Here is a 17,901-nt window from a genome sequence, read left to right as displayed (position 1 = left end):
AATGTAGAATAAGGGAAAAAAATACCAGCTAATTAAATGAGATCAGTGCTATCAGGTGTTGTCACTGATTAGGAATCTGGCTGGAACAAAAACCTGCAGCCACAGAGGGTCCCCAGGACCGAGTCTGGGAAACACTCCTGTAAACTAAAAGTAAAATTTGGTGTAAATCCCGAACCTGACAATGCCTAGAAAGCAAAAGGGTATTATTTTTCTTTTGATTTGTTACTGAGACATCTTAATACACATATTATTTAGAAATCTTTTAATATTAATATTCAGGGTCCTGAATCATATTAATTTTACTTTTTAATGGACTAAAAAGAATGGTAATATATGGTAACTGATGATAAGTTGTAGTGTCCTCCTAAATGTCTGATCCATGTGTAAGAAAAAAATAAATAAATAAAAAATGTTTTGATGTAGTATAAACTCTTGCACTTAAGGTCTGTTTGGTATTTTATGTAACAAGATGGTAATTATTTTATTTGCTCTTTAATCTTTTTAAGACACTTGTATTAAGAAAATAAATTATATGCAGACTACAGGGGACATCCCCAGCTCCACACCACATGGAAAGGGGGTCGATCAGGGGCATCTAAAATACTAGGGGAGCATGCTGCAAAAAAGGCCAAAGTCATTTTTATTTAAAGATGTGCCCTGTGATAAATAAGATAAAAAAAGATGCCTATGTGATAATAATTAATACAAAATAACTTACTGTAAGAGAGTTAGCAATAGGCTATCATGTAGATCTAGCTTCTTCGTTATTCAGGATGCGAATGGACCATGGACAGAAACTCCTCCTCAGCCACTCTGAACTGAACTTCATGCAGTGGTGCTGTTTACCTGATCATCATACAGAAAAAAGGCTGTTGTTGGCCTGACTGGGATCTCTGATCATTTTCTTTGACCTGGTCCGATATCACTTGGTGCAGATGTTGTGCACACCCACACCTCTCTCTGAAGAGCATTGAGGTCCTGCTGCATGCTGTTCCCAAACCAGGTGATATACAGTCCATCCTGTCAGGACACATTCAATGGTGGATGTAAAGAAGTTCTTTAGTAACTGGAATGGCAAGTGTCTGAGGTGGTAATGTGTTTGGACCCAGTCAAGTCCCCTGTGATGTGGACACTGAGGTATCTGAAACTCTCCACTCTCTCCACCTAAGTTCTGTTAATTATGACAGGGTGGTATTGCCTTTGCTGTTTTCTCACACAGTCCACAATCAGCTGCTTTGTCTTGCTGATATTCAGAAGTAGACTGTTGCCCTGACAGCTGACAGTAGAAGTCTACATTTAATCCAGGCAACCCTACTCATTGTTGTTAAAGATCAGGCCTACCACTGCTGTTTTATCAGTAAAGGAGAAAATGATGTTATAGAGTCATGTGCTGTCATGCAGTCATATGTGTACAGGGGGTGCAGCAGAGAATTCAGAACACAGTTCTATGGAGCTTACTATATGTGTTGAGAGTGAGGGATGACAAAGTGTGGCCACCAACTCAAGCCACTAGGAGTCTGCCTATCAAGAAGTTAAAAATCAAGTTGCACAACAAAATGCCTAACCACAGATCCCTGTGCTTGGTGGTGAGCTTCCCTGTGCTTGGTGGTGAGCTTAGAGGGGATTATTGTGTTAAATGTAGAACTTCAGTCTTTAAATACAGTAGCATTTACACATAATTCCCTCTCTTGTTGTCCAGATGGGACAGTACTGTATGAAGGATCAAAATGCTGGCATCTTCTGTGGATCTACTAAAGCAATTTGCACACTGTAAATGATCCAGTTTTTTTTTTGTCAGAGAAGAGCACGTGTGATGTTTGACTAGCCCCTGAAAACAATTCATTTCTATAGGCATTAGTTCAATGAAACAATAGTCATTCAGAAAAATTGGATTTACTTTTTTAGGTACAGGGACAATGGTGAATTCTTTAAATCATGAAACGACAGACTGAGTTAAGGAGAGATTAAATATTACCATGAGCATTGGTGAAGGCTGATCAACAATGATCTTGAAAACATGTTCTGGAATGTCACCTGGATCTGCTGTTTTTCTGGTGTTTACTTTCCTGAAAGCTCTCCTTACATCATGTTCCGACAAAGTGAGCCCTGTTTACTCACTTTGCGGTTCTCCCGCTACAGATGTGTTGGACCACTGGCTAGTGATAGTAACATTCACATTGAAGCATGCATGGAAGATGTTAAGCTCGTCTATCAGAGAGTTGTCGGCTGTCTCAATGGTTTGAGTAGCTGCTTTATAGTCTGTTACTGTTTGCCGAACTTACCAAATGCGCCTAGGATCAGACTATTCAAATTGTCCTTTTATTTTCTTCCCATATTGTCACATAGCTGCTTTGACAAATCTCCTTAGAATATATGATGGAGCTTTGCAATCATCCATATTCCCAGACACAAGTCTTAAGTTGTACACAGCGATGCGTGCATGTAGTGCATCATGAATGGTTTTACCCACACATTGTTTCTGGTTTGGATAAGTCCTGATGCTGACTTTCAGTGCTATTTCACTTACGATATACCCAATGTAGCAATTCACAGTTTCTGTAAATGCAGTGATGCCGTCATTAGAGCTGCACCTGAACATAACCCAGTCTGCAACACTCAATGTGTCCTGGAGAATGCCCTCTGATTGGTCTGTCCAACGTGAACCCTCACATGTGACTGGATCTTTTTGCTTTAATGTAATGTGCTGTTAAAAGTTTTTACCTTTTTGAGACAAGCCTTGTTGAAATCGCCATCCACAATGAGGACAGCATCTAGGTTATCATTCTAGTCATGACAGAGTGTCTCATACAGTATCATCTGGGCAGTGTCAGTGTCTGCTTGAGGTGATATATATACACAGCCATGACAATGACTGAAGTAAACTCCTGGGAAAGCTAAAATGATCTGCATTTAATCGCCAAGAGCTTCAGGTTGGGCAAGTAGTGGCATGATAAAACAGTTACATTCCTGCTCTTATATGTTATTGTTGACCATGAGACATACACCTCCATCTTTTGATTTGCCAGACTCTTTTATTCTGTCCATATGGTAATAAGGATAGGATACTTTATTAAACAGCATGTAAATGTTGCCACTTGACTGCAACAACATCAAAAATAATACTAAAATGAGCACCAGGATGGAACAACCGAGAAACACACAAACATCAAATGAGACTTAAGCCCAATAACAGGTAAATTTATTCAACAATGAATGATTGACAGCTGTACTTTCAGAAGAATCACCTTCCTGCTGTTATGACCATGGGAAGCGACTTGTAAAGTAACAGTTACTCAGTGCTGGCTCTAGCTTTTTTGCTACCTTTTATGCATGCCCAAACCACTGTGTCTCAAAAGCAATTGCTATACAAATTACTGCAGATAGAAGAATGGGGGTTTGGATGTGGTGGTCCCCCTTGGAGAATCACGCGAGTTGTACATGAATGTATGGCAGATCAAACAGGAGGAAGGGTGGTTTTCCCTCTTAGACTTTCACACAAATTACACATATACGTAACTAACTGTGTCTGGTCTACAGGACAAAAAACCAACCTGAAGACTCCCTAGCAGTTTTACTATATTTGTGAACTTGCAGAGGCGTTAGCTAACTCAGTGCAGAGGACAAGGACCCAACTGTGCTTACTGCCCCAGTGGCATTTGTAAAAAGACACTTACAAAGATACCATATCTTAGCCATATTGCAGGTAGTGCTGGGCGATATGGAAAAATCATATATCACGATATGGATTATTTTATATCACAATAACGATATATATCACGATAAACCACCCACAATAAAGTACGTTTCCAGTTATTCTCTTAAAAGTTTGACAAAAATATCGTTGCATACTTTTTTTTGCAACTTTATTTTGAAGTGACATTTAACTGAACTGTCACAAAACCACAAGATGGAGTTTCTTTGCGAAAAAGTTCATTTTTATTTTTGATTATCACTTATATAAAGGGTAGAGTATACATTGCATAGCGACAAGACATTATCATTCATTTGTCATAGCCTATTTAATGCAATATTTTCTTTAGTAATTGATAAAATTAGGTTAGAAACGATAGAAACGATAGAAGAGAAATAGGACGATAGACACTTTTCTATCGTCCCCACGATATATATCGTCATATCGCCCAGCACTAATTGCAGGCATATGATTTCTATTAATCTTTGTCTCAAGAAAATATCTCCACATAGACAATGTTTTTAGTGAAAACTTGTCTTGCCCTCCATTGCTGAGGTGTTTCACTTGCACATTGTTGAGCCACAGCGTTTGCTTTATTTCCATGTTGTGTCTCTTTATCTGTGTCATTAACACAACATCGTTGTTGCATGGCAGTAAGTATTGCACATAGGCCTTTTCTACTGGAAAATGAGGTGCACGCGTGTGCCATCTAGTGGCTGTGGTTGAGCACAGTGACAGCTCCGTACACACGCAGGTCTTTTGTTTATATGTCTAATATCAAAGAACAGGAGTGTTGGGGGGAGTGTTTTATTGAAAATCATGGGCTGGGTGCCAAAAATTACCAAAGCCACTCCCTCCTGATGTCAATGGCTACGTCTGTTATAGGTGAAAAAATTATCAAACACACCACCAACTTTGCTGCTCTAAGTGAACCTTAGTCACCTATATGGTAGAGCCAGTCTTGAGAATCAAGGTCTTAGCCCCTTTGTGGTTGTTAAACATTGTTACACACGAATAACAATCTCAAGAACATAGTTTGTGTGATTCGTACATAAATGTAAAACCAAAGAGCAGGGAGGGCCTTTGGAATTTCACATGAGTCGTACATGTATGTGAAATTAAAAGCTGGGGAGTTGAGGAAGTCCCCTTTGGGGTTTTGTGACACTCGTACATGTAGATTAAATGAATGGTTTACCATTGATTGGGGCTATAATATATATGATGAGCATGAAGGAGTTTGACGCTATTAATCGTGTATATCTGAGACTGAAATCAGAGCCAGCCCTCACCCCTCTCAGTGTCACTGATTGAGAAAATAACTAGATATCAGAATGTTTTAAAAAATGTTTACCTCATTTTGTCCTCACACTTTTTCTCTCTCACTATAGGTGGTTGAAATGGATCAGTCTTTGTTTTTAATATTTCACAAGGCTTACTGTGCTGTGATGGCTATCAAGTATCAAATATCATACTGTACTTCTTACGTTTGGGCATTGCATACCCTGTCCCTCCCTCTATATAAAAATATATCATTCATCATTCATATATCATTCATACTTTAGAATGCTGTTTCTGTGGTTTTTGCTTCTATCCACACACTTTCTGCAAATTCTCATACTACTTGTTGTTCTTGTGTAGTTCCTTTCTAACATTAGGTCACTCTTATTCTTTGACATTACATACTAGTTTTTCCATGGTTTCCTCAAAACACCTTTTTATTGGCTAACTGAACAGTATTACAGCTTTCAAGGCACCTTTTTCAGGTTGCATATTGTAATCTTTTCAGTTAGCCAATAAAAGGTGTCATTTTGCTCGAGTTCTCAATGTTTGGCGCGATATTCAGACCTAGACAGTAGTCGCTAAAGCACTGACTAACTGAAGCATGCATAACACATTCGTCTCTGTTCATATGACAGTAGAGGGGCTACTCAAAGCAGTACTCTGAGTAGCTTCGAGTCTTTAGCAGGATCACCTTTCACGCAGAAATCATTGTCCAGGCGTGATAAACTGCTCTACTTACCATATGCCTGAAACTTCGTGCAGCGCCGTCTTCCGGAGGGCTGAGGTGCACGCGCGTGTTCGTCCCCTTTAAGGGCTCCCACAATGCCGCGCGCGGAAGTTGCGCAAGACTCTGACGGTCTCGAAGTTTTTCGGACAGCAGTTATCGGACAATCTAGCGTTTGTAAACCAACAGTGAGTCCTTTAAAAGCTTTTAAAACAGCGTGAAAGGGCACGCTTGGTTCTGTCAGGCCCAGGCGTGATCCAGTGCGTCCCACTATCTTTATTCCAAGCTTAGCCACTAGAGGCCTGCTCTTGAGGGCGAGGCCTGAGGAAGATGTCGTCCGCCGGCCAGGCCTCCTCCCGGCGGCAGTGGTGCTACCTGTGCGATTTGCCCAAGATGCCATGGGCCATGATATGGGACTTTAGCGAAGCAGTGTGCCGCGGCTGTGTCAATTACGAAGGTGCAGACAGGATCGAGTTTCTCATCGAGACAGCACGGCAGCTGAAGCGCAGCCATGGTATACAGGACGCCCGATCTCCCGGGCCGCAGTCCACGAAGCACAAGGAGGTTCCAGTGGAGCGATTCGAGAGAGCTCGCGGTGAGTATGGCGTGCCATCGAGGTTGCCTAACGGCCTGGCACGGCCCGAGGAGAGCGTGCACCTGGATGCCAGTCGCCAAAGCCCCAATCCGAGGAGAGCCATTGTAGGAGCCGTGCCTCCCAGTTTGATGGCACAAGGACTAGTCAGTACACCCCACGGACTCTTGGCAACCGTGCCGGGTCGTCCAGTGGGCGCCTCTCTGAATATTGCTACACCCCTTTTAAATGATTTAAGCAAACGCCCGGCGCAGATGGGATTTGGCACCTTAGTAGTAGCTGATTTTGACAAAGAGCCGAAAGACAAGCAGAGGAATGCAGAGGTCCTGGCCGAGCTGGCAGACAGCACGAGGAACCGAACGGAAGAGTGGGCTGGCCGACCCAAAATGGTACGGGAGACACTGATCACACTTTCCAGTTGTATCCCATTCAACGTTCGCTTCAAAAAGGATCACTCACTGGTGGGACGTGTCTTCTTGTTTGATGCCAAACCTGGCCTGGAATTTGAGCTGAAGATCTTTATTGAATACCCCAGCGGTTCCAGCAACTTCTTTTCTAGTCTGCTGAGCCTGGCCAAGCAGATGTTTCATGACTGCATGAAAGATTCCAGTAAAGTGATCAATTCTGGCTTTAAATATGTGGAGTATGAGAAGAGGCATGGCACAGGAGAATGGAGGCTCATCTCTGAACTGTTGACTGATCAGGTACGGGCATTCAAAGAGAGCCCAGTCCCTGAGCTTCTCCCTCATGCCTATATTGACAATAACTGTGCCATTTTGCCAACAGCATTGTGCCCACTTACCCGGAGCTTGACAGGCCGTAGCACAGGGCGGCGCAGAAAGGCTTCTCCTGAACCAGAGACTGCAGACGGAATGGTGAAACCACTTGGGGATGATCCACCTCAGCAGAAGCAGCATTGGCTTCCCGTAGCATCAGCTGTCTATGCGGGGGCACCTCACTTGCCAATTTCTATGACTGTGTCAGCTGGACAATCCAACCAGCCATCCTTACAGGAAGGGTTGGCATCCCACAGTGAGCAGTCTCCCATAACTGCTCTGATGAGTGTGGCGGACAGTTTAGGGACCAACCAGTCCCCGAAGGACTCTGTTGCAAACAGCATGGTTTCAAGGCAGAGCAGTGGCAGCCCCTCATCTTCATCTTCTCCAGCAGGACAGCAGCGGCGCTTGGCTTCACGAAGTGGAGAGCAGACGTCTTTTCAAGGATCCTCAAACAGCAGCATCCCCGCCGGTCCAGGTTCTGAATCAAGTGCTGGGGAGACATCCACTACTAGCAGTGTCCCCCTCTGCTGTACTATCTGCCATGAGAGACTCGAAGACACACATTTTGTCCAATGCCCATCAGTGCCAAGTCACAAATTCTGCTTTCCATGTACCCGGAATTTTATAAGGGCACAGGGAGTTAGCAGTGAGGTGTATTGCCCCAGTGGGGATAAGTGTCCCTTGGTAGGCTCCACTGTACCTTGGGCATTCATGCAGGGGGAGATTGCCACCATTTTGGCAGGTGACGTGAAGGTAAAGAAAGAGCAGGACCCATGACTGTTTGAAACTGGGTTTTGAGAGACTCATTTGATATCCATGAACTACTATTGCAGAATATTATGTGGGTTCAGGGGTTCCTTGATTGTTATGTCATAAGCGTATTTTGTTCAAAATTGCTGGATGCTTGGCATAAAAAAGGCAGAATATGTAGTAAGAAAGGTAAAAATCTTTAGAAGTGTGAACAGCTCCCAACATACAGGAGGATGTTAAAAGTTTGCAGTAAGTGTATTGTACTGGCCAGTCTTTTGTTGGGAAGCAACAGGGGTTTCTTCCTTTGACAGTACCTCTGTAGAATATGAACTGAAAGTCTTGATGATATGTGGGAGAGAGGTGCCCTGAACAGAGCAGTGACAGTCATTCTGATGAAACAATGCCTTAGCCACTCTAAATGCTTCTGGTCCTGCAAGTTAAATGATGTTGCAATAATCACATTGCTATAGAATGTTGCTTTTCCCCTTCAATGTGCAGAATACTGAGGGATACAATATGTCACTTTCAGGATTTGATAGTGCACATGGCAGACTTCAGGGGTAACACCCGTTTACTTAGATCTGTGCACACTCTAGTCCAATCACATCAGTAAACATGTTTTATGTATATATTTCGGAGGGGTCAGGGTTCCATAATTGATAGGTCTACCTGTGCTTTCATTGCCCCTTGCTTTCTTCTCCCTTTTTTATATTTGAACTAAACTTTAAATTGGTGAGCCTGATCTCCCTTTCTGTTTTTTCCTCAGTTCTTGTTTTGAGTTTCAAGGGTTGATTCTTAGGCTTTTCCCAACAAACTGTTCTAATTTGAATTAAAATATTTTGCAGCCTGCCCTCCGAGCCAGATGGGTATATGTGGTCTAACAAAGCCCTTAATGCTGCCCAGTGCAGGATAGTCTCCAAGGACCAAGAAGGCATCTTCTGTTGTGTGAGGCTCTTGCTTCAGTTAAATGTATATTTTTAAATATGGAAAAGAAAGCAGTTAGATTTTCTTTTTATGGTTTACTCCAAAGGGTTCTGCAATTTTGGCAGATTTTTTTTTTTTTCGGTTATCCTAAGAGAGGAATTTTAGAAAGCACTTGTTCTCACTGTCAGCAGGGTCACATTGCACTTTAAGTATGTGGCACACAAAGGGAACTTTGGGTGCATGGTGGGCCTGAGAAGACCTGTTTTGCTTTGTTGAGATTTTTTCCAAGCACATTACTAGCCATTGGCACTTGTTTGTTTTGGGGTTACTGTTGTAATCTTTACTTAAATGATGGAGGAGACACCGTATAGAGGTTTCTGATTTTGACCCATGATTGTCAGACTTTGGTTTCAAATCTCCCAGTTTTCTACAGAAATAGTTATGTCACTCGAGAATTCTTGTCTTATGATGAACATTGTTGACTACAATTACTTAATCAGTTATGATAATGGTTGACAGTTTTCTTTAAGGTATAATTGAGGAAGTTACAAACCGTTTTTTAATAAAAGTCCATCCATGTTGGAAGATGTTAATGTATAGCAGGAACACATTCTTGTCCCTAGCTGAGTCAATTTTGACTTCTCTGTCCATTTCGTAAAATGATGCCTTTACTTCCCTTTTCCTATGCATTCTAAGTTTGACCAGACTTTCTGTTAGTTATGTGCTTCTGGCAAAGGCTTAGTGCCCACGGTAGAAGTCAGTTTTTGGTTCTTTTTTTCCCTTCTTTCTGCTTTGTTTTCATGTTGTAGTTTCAATTAGCATTGCAGATGAAGGAGTAGTAGTTATTCAAAGTTGATCTATCACATTAAATCTTGCTTGGTTTCTGCTCTTCATTTAAGGTAGTGCTACACAACTCGGAAGGGTGCAGGCAGTTTTGGTTGGTGGTAACCTCTGGATGAGTTGAAATGAATGATGTTACATTTTATTAGATACTTAGGTCAAAGTCTTAAACTGACTTCCCGCTCATAGGATTTAGACCTGCAGGAGTAGAGATGAGCTAAGATCATATCTGCCAGGATAGCTTATTGTCTGTGCATTTGAGCTGAATGCTGAAAAGCTGCTTGCAGTGAGGCTGGGTAAATGAACGTTTGTTCACTGTTATTTTTATGATTGTTACTCACCTGGTATAATTTTGTGATGCTTAATGTATAAATATTAACAGCTTATTTTCTTTTTTTTGGGGGGAAAAAAGTAATTTTTAAGCACATTTTAATAAAAAACATTCTGTATCTTTCTAATTTCTGTGTTCTTGGTAAATGGCATCATCATTCTTTGTTTTTGGGTATGTCATTACATTGTAAATATATGGACCCTGTAAGGAAGCTGTTACAATAACAAACATAAAGGAGCGGCACACACTATTACCATAGCAGATGTAAAGGTGCAGCACGCACTAGAGTTTGTTTGTTTTTTCTTGTTGACGAGTTTACATTTATTTTCTGTCCTTGTGTGGCATTATAATCTGTGGGTTAACCCTCCTTTTTCCACAAGATGGCAGCACAACAAAGTTCATTGAAAGGAATTGAATAAATTGGAATTAACCTGGAAAAATGTGAAGTAAGGTTGGGTCTTTGGTGGGAGATGCACTCTTATGTAGCGCTCTAAGACTGATTTTATATTCGTACCAGTCTGACATGTAACAGGTGGAAGATTAATGTGCAGGCTATACACCTCTGAGGATCTTCTGCATTCAAAAAATAAATTAATCCACCTTCATTGTACTTGGAATTTGCATCACAAAACAGTCTAAAGAAACACTGAGCATATTAGAATGCTGACATACTGTGGCTTACTACTGGCCCAAATGAATACCATTATTATTATTTCATGACCGCTTTCAAATTATAAAAAAAAAAAAATATATGATACAGTTCTGCTATATTAATGTGTTTTTTGTGAATTTGTGAATTGTCAGAGCCCAGTTTAAAATTCAGTAGGAGGCTCTCAACAAATGTAATGGAATTTAAAAAAATGACACATTAATTGACCCCCACAGCTGCTTCCATCTGTTTCATTGTTTTTTATATACAGTATATATATATATATATATATATATATATATATATATATATATATATATATATATATACTTTGATGTGTGAATGAGCACATGCTCTTTGTGTTTGTTCGTTTGTCGTGTTTTTCTACATATTTGTAATATTTGTTATAGTTTCATATCTGTACACAGACTGCACTCATTCACATGGGGGCAGGTGTAGTGTATAAAAAGCAAGTACAGTGTCTACAAGCCAAGGTTACTTCAACCCCGCCACTGACAAAGCTACGTTTGGCAAGCAACAGCGTGGCCACAGTCCAGGAATTCAAGTGAAGGACAATAGGCTCAGGTGCAGCCGTTACATTTTGGAAACCGAAAGAGATGTGGGTGCTAAGAAGAGGAACGAAGAGGTACTGGAGTATAACGTGACGACAAAAGAAGGAAGAATGGTGCTTTGTCTGTGGATCTCCATTTTTTTTCTTCACACATATATATTTTAGAAACTCTTAAGGTATATTAACTAAATTATTTAGCATTAACCTTGTATGTATCATGAAAATGAATGAGCTTTTCTGAATAAGCATTGATATATTTTATAATCTTAGAAAAAGTAAACCACAAGTAAAAGCAAACTCTAGCATCACAGTAATGCTGACAAATGGCTGTATCTGTTTAATGCCATATGTCCACTAAAGATCCTCAACCTACCGCACCCCACATTAATGAGAGAAACACGTTTTCTGCTCACACTTGAGTGCACTTTGACATATCTTGCTAGGGATTTTTTGCTAACAGTTGTTAATGCTAATGGTGGAAAGTGAAAGTGACCACCGTCCATACCAAATTGCTCCAAATCTACCCATCCAGAATGTGTGCCACTGTTGCTGTATTGAGATAACAGTAGGAACACAGTGAAGTCTAACTGGAGTATTTGACGACCAGAACACCACTGTAGATGTCAGGCGTAAATCTAAACTTTATGTAAGAAATGTCTTTAGTAACTTCCACAAGTTAGTAACACCCCTTGTTTACTCACTTTTTTTTTTTTTTTAATAATTCATTATAGACATCATATTTAAACAGGTAGGATGATTTCATTAATTTTTAATTTATTGTTTTGTGCAATCATTTCAGGAAACAGGCATAGGGAGCTTACAGATTTACAAATATAAAACAGCTATGGAAATGACAAATTGAGCATATATACAGCAGTATACTAAATTTACACAATTGTTATCGGCTACATGATAAAAAAGATGAAATAAAGGAAATGCCAAATCCGTAGATTATAAAAGAAGTCTGTCTTGGAGCTAGGAATAAAATTTTTGGTTATAACACATTTTTAGATGGATCAGATTACTGTACAGGGTTTGTTCCTGCATTAAGCACAATGCTGGTAGGACAGGTCCCACCTCCCCAAATTAGACTAAGGCTTCACACAACGGATGAACAGATGGTTATAGCTGTTTTCAGCTCTTCTTTACCATTTTTGATTGCTGCTCACAACATTCCACCGAGAGATGATTCCACTCTCAAACTCTCTGTCTGACATGATACAGGACAATGGTCGTCTTCATGTTCTTCTTGAGGGACATATCTTAATATATAAATGATCTTTCTGTCTTGCAGAGAAAAGGGAAAATGAGCCGGGTCTCTTGTTATCCAAAACTATTCTACCTCTACATCTGTGTTCACCAAGATAAAGAAGACAAGCTGCATTTGGAAATGCAGTGCTTGACAAGTAAAGCATAATTCATAACTTTAGAGCATAAAAAGGGGGCACACAAACAGACACCTACTGATGCTCCAGGTATTTTCTACCATAAAGACCTTACTAACAACTCTTGAGAGCTCCCATTCCTTCATATCCAAATAAATGCTCTAGATTTATTAATATAGCTTTAACTTTTAGAATTTCTGTAATTTAACATACCTGGTGCCAGCGTTTATGTTCTTCATGTAGTAGTGTCGGTCCTCCAGCACCCTTTTTCCTTTCACGGTATGAAGTTAAACTGATTGCAGAACTTTCAAAGTGTGCATCAATGTAGCACAAGTGCTGTGCTTTCCAGTTTTTATTATTTTCTTGCATACACTGATGATTAACCTTAGCCTGTAACCAATCACACAAAATGTGAAATCAGAGCATACGTCTACATATGAAAGTAGGTTTGTTATGTGCCAGAAAAGAGCTCTGTTACTAGATTGTCAACTCGGGTACAATCGGGCCAAAGCCACATAAATATACCATTGAAGGTTTGTTATTTTATAAACCTCCAGGAAAATGCAAACAAAGCTTTCATTGCTATCTTTGCACTTGATCCCGGATTTTTGCTCTGTGTGTCTCTTTACTTTGGCCAAGGCTACAAAAAACAATATTTTATAGTGTGTGCTCCACAAATGCCCGTTTTCAACCTTGAAATTCAACGTTACTTCTGCTGCTCCTATTCCCTGGAGCACCCTTCCCTATCATTACACACTGGCAACAGATAATACAATACAGTACAGTTTATTTTTGTATAGCCCAAAATCACACAGGAAGTGCCGCAATGGGCTTTAACAGGCCCTGCCTTTTGACAGCCCCCCAGCCTTGACTCTCTGAGAAGACAAGGAAAACTCCCAATAAAAACCTTGAAAAAATGGAAGAAACCTCGGGAAAGGCAGTTCAAAGAGAGACCCCTTTCCAGGTAGGTTGGGCGTGCAGTGGGTGTCAAAAGTAGGGGGTCAATACAATACAATATACACAACAGAACAATTACTTAAGACAGCATAATAATAAAAAATTTAGAAGTTCGGTTTAACAGTAGATGATATGACATAATTAGGTTTGGATATTTTTAGAGTCCTGGAGACCTCATCCATCTAGCTGCCTCCCCATTTGGCCATGCCACGGCTGAAACGTTGCTCCGATGAAAGGACCCCTCTTTCCCATGATTCCTGTGATCCTCCATCAGGGATGACTTTACCATAGGCAGGCAAACAACTTAGCAGGTGGGCCGTGGCACCAATTGCCACATTTGGGTACCGAGAAAAGAAACAGAATAGGTTAGGGTTAGTATTCAAATATAATTATCATGTAATTATATACAGATAACCATCTGTAGTTCACTATCACTGCACGATTGTCAGTTGCGGTTGCCTTCATTGCCATTAAACTCTGCCAGTTGCACAGCAATACCTACCAACTGTGATCAGTTGATTTCCCACTTTTTAGGAATGGATACATTTTGTGATGCAGTGTCCCAACACTGAGCAGCTCAGCCTGCAATCACATGCTAATGAATGAGAGCAAGATCACTGTATGTGCTGATTTCTCGCCATGTGTCTTTGTACAGTTCTACATGTTGTCTTATACAGTAGGTACTCTTCCATCCATCATGGTTGTTCATTTTATCTGCTTTGATTTTTTGCAGTGACAATGCAAAACAAGCTAACAACCAGAATGACTTGAAGTACAGTCTGCTGCCAAACTGGAGAAACACAAGTGGAAACGCTTGCATCTGGAAGCACGAGTCAAAGCTAGTCACTAAAATGGATGCCCTGTTCCAACTGTCCCATTTCCTCAGTCCACATATTCTGTTAAAGAAGTGTGGAAAGTCATGAGGTACCCCAACAGCATCGGGTAAAGGTCTAGCACTGTCTGGAACTTCAGTCTGTCATCCATTACATAGCACACTCGCTCATTTATAGTCATCAAAAAATGTACCACATTTTATTTATTTACTTACTTACTAGAGGGTTCCCCTCTGCCTGCACCACACACCAGCAACTTCATGTCACTGCTGCTTGTGTTGTGAATAGGGGGGCTGAATGCACCCCAAGGAGACACGGTCGCTCCTCCGAAACCCCCTCTTAAACGGTGATACAATGGGAAACAAATACAGTTTTCTTTTTAGCTCCTCTTTGCTCGATCAGCTGCTGGCTTACTGCTGCTGCTGCTGCTGTGCTGTGTGATCTGCATCTTGCGCTGCTCTTTGAACATTTAAAAGCCTGTACAGCAGCTGTCCTACTCTTTGTCTTTTATTTCCAGCCCCACACAAAGTCTCGTCTCGCCGGATGTGAGTTCTTGATATTTTTTAGTTTATAATTTAAAAACGGAATACAAATCTGAAAATCTAACAACATCACATTAAATTCTGAAAAGAATGATACCAAACATATATATGTAGGTTTTAAAATAAGCCCGATTTAAAGCGTGACACAAAATCATTGCACCTTTATGCTTAGGATTTTATATATAGAGAGTAGATATAAAGCACTTTAGAAACATCAAGGCTGACCAAAGTGCTGTGGAATAAAACCCAACATATTAGACACAACAACCAAAGGGTAAATGAAACAGAAACACATAAGCACATAAGAGCTGAAGAAATTCATAAAAAAAAGTACACAGAGAGCCAACATATCATACCGGGTTAAAGGCCATGGAGTAAAAGTGTGTTTTTAAATAAGATTTAAAGACAGCAAGTGAAGGAACCTGCCTAACGTGCATTGGCAAATCGTTGCAGAGTTTTGGGGCTGCAACTGAAAAAGCCTGATCACCTCAGAGTTTGCTTCATGTCTTAGGAACACGTAAAGCATCTGGTCTGCTGACCTGAGAGAGCGAGACGAGACATAAGGGTGCAGCAGTTCCAACTGATAAAATGGGCCACAATCATTAAAGGATTTAAAAACCAATACGAGGATCTTAAAATGGATTCAAAAACGAATTGGAAACCAGTGAAGGGAAGCCAAATTCGGGGTAACGTGCTCATGCTTGCTTGTACCAGTTAAAAATCGAGCAGCAGCATTTTGCACCAGCTGTAGGCGAGCAATGGAGGCCTGGCACATACATCTTTTAGGTGTTGAAAGAAAAGTAGAATGATGTCCTACCAAAAGCAGCATGGATGCAGGAGGAGCATGCAGACCCAGGTTTTTGGGACTGTGAGGCTTCTGCGATCTTCCTGGCCATTACATTTGCACAGCAGACCATCTCAGAAAGATGCCTGAAACTACTGAGACCCTTACAAAACTGATGATGAATTATGTTGAATGGAAATGAATAATCAAGGTTGTAGGTTATTAAAATAAACTGTAAATTCAGATTACTAAAATGAAAAAGCCCAATTTAAAAAAAAAAACAAGCAAAAGTAATGTTAGTGAAAGAAACTGAGAGGACCACCATTAACGGTTCCAGCAGATATAAAGGAATACAAAGTGAGATTCAAAAACATCCCTGACTCTTTCACCGAAGACCTGTATATACGAGTCGTGGGTCTGTTTCTTCAGGATGGACACCCTTTAAAGTTACTAAAGGATTGCAGTGACTACCAACATGATTTCTCTAGAAACTAAGGACAGTGTTGATTTGAAGGAGTGTTTTAGGAAGTCGACCTGAAATTCTTCCTGGAGAGTTGTCACCGCTTTATCCTTTGGACAAGTATAGTTTCAGATATCATCTACTGTGACAATTAAGGGTCCGTTTAAAACTTCTTTGTGTTTTATAATTTACAGGAGACAACATAAACACCAGTTCAACACTGGAGATTAATTGAATGATACTAAATTTTCTGCATGTGAGTTTTGAGTTATAGTTAGTAAAGTTCTCTCCAACCACATCCCTCACAAGACTCTTTTTGCTCTTTGATATGGTGTAATGATTTAGACTTTGAATTTCAACCCCTGAGGTTGTAAATTTAAATCCCACTACTGACACTGTGTGACCCTGAGCAAATCACTTGACCTGCCTGTATGCCAACTGGAAAAACAAAAGAAATGCAAACAATTGTATCATAAATGTTGTATGTAACCTCGGATAAAGGTGTCAGCCAAATAAGTAAATGTAAATATGTAACTTACCTGGTCACATGTACATAGTACAGTGAAATTCTTACTTGCATGCGCTAATAAAAATGGAAAATGTTACCACTCTCCGGTTTAGGATTAGAGCCTGCAGTCTTGTCATTTCAAGTACCTTTTGATCATCACAAGATGACACTGGACAAAGGCTGTTACCTGAAACAAAGAGTGGCCAAAATAAGAAGGTGAGAGGAACTGTTATGAGAGGGGGGAAACAAAAGGGAGTGTTTAAAGACTAATTCTATATGCAAGGTGAAAGTCAAGAGCATCAAAGTCTTGGTGGATGAGCTCAATGATATTGTGGGGGCAGGAGGACACTGTATCCTGATCGCATACACTTGTGCCATTCATTCCTTATCTGGAGCCTAACGTGACAAAATGGGTACAAACAATAAATGGATTGATCCGTGGTACTTACATTTCTGTTTTTTGAAAGATGTCTAGACATGTTTCATCTTTCACTTAAGTGGACATGCATCTATCTATCTATCTATCTATCTATCTATCTATCTATCTATCTATCTATCTATCTATCTATCTATCTATCTATCTATCTATCTATCTAATTTTAATAGCTAAAATGTATTTGCTGCTCACCAGTCAAAAACATATGCTCCAATTATAAAAAACAACCATTGGGTGCATCTTCACAATGTAAAAAGGCTGGTCCCATTCCAGAAATGACAGGGGAACAGAAGCAAGAGATGATGGAAGCTTTTGACCATTATGATACTGATGGCTACATAGATGTGAAGAAACTGAAGGTAGCAATGAGAGTTGTGGGCTGAGCCAAGAAAGGAAGAAATTAAGAACATTATTGCTGAAACTGATGAAGAAAACACAGGAAAATATGATTTCAGTGACTTCTTGTGAGTGATGACCCAGAAAACGGCAGAAAAGCACTCAAAAGAAGAAATACTAAAGGCATTTTGCTTATTTGATGATGATGGGACTGGAAAAGTCTCATTTTGAAACCTAAAAAGAATAGCTAAAGGCTTGGGGAGAAGCTCACAGGAGAGTAGCTGCAGAAAAGGATTGATGGAGCAGACAGAGCTGGAGATGGAGAAGTAAATGATCAAGAATTCCTGCATATTATTAAAAAGAGAAGCCTCTATTAGATGGACAAGTTCTATTTTTATTACTGTTTATTTTTTTAATTGTTACAAAATTGCCTGTTACTAAAAACATATATCTATGTTTACCAAATGTGTAAATAATTTAAAAACTTTTACAAAAATATTTAATCAGATGTCTTGGATCGAAAGTATA

At 40.1% G+C, this 17,901-nt stretch overlaps 1 protein-coding gene and 1 pseudogene across 1 annotated transcript; both read left to right on the top strand.

Moving 5' to 3' along the window:
• The first annotated feature begins 5,783 nt into the window (after positions 1-5,783).
• On the top strand, positions 5,784-7,969 carry irf2bp1 (interferon regulatory factor 2 binding protein 1). The gene has a single exon (XM_039770935.1). It carries the CDS (start codon positions 6,027-6,029, stop codon positions 7,842-7,844), a length of 1,818 nt encoding a protein of 605 aa, XP_039626869.1. The 5' UTR covers positions 5,784-6,026; the 3' UTR covers positions 7,845-7,969.
• Positions 7,970-12,438: 4,469 nt separating this feature from the next.
• On the top strand, positions 12,439-17,750 carry LOC120540215 (annotated as a pseudogene).
• The last annotated feature ends 151 nt before the right edge of the window (positions 17,751-17,901 follow it).

Source organism: Polypterus senegalus, chromosome 12 (assembly GCF_016835505.1).
Source record: "Polypterus senegalus isolate Bchr_013 chromosome 12, ASM1683550v1, whole genome shotgun sequence".
Classification (NCBI taxonomy): Eukaryota; Metazoa; Chordata; class Cladistia; order Polypteriformes; family Polypteridae; genus Polypterus; species Polypterus senegalus.
The sequence above is the reverse complement of the archived record's forward strand: the minus strand, read 5'-3'. Positions and strand labels throughout refer to the sequence as shown.

Excerpts from the sequence above, each read along its gene's own strand:
- irf2bp1 (XM_039770935.1), top strand. The coding sequence starts at position 6,027 with ATGTCGTCCGCCGGCCAGGCCTCCTCCCGGCGGCAGTGGTGCTACCTG.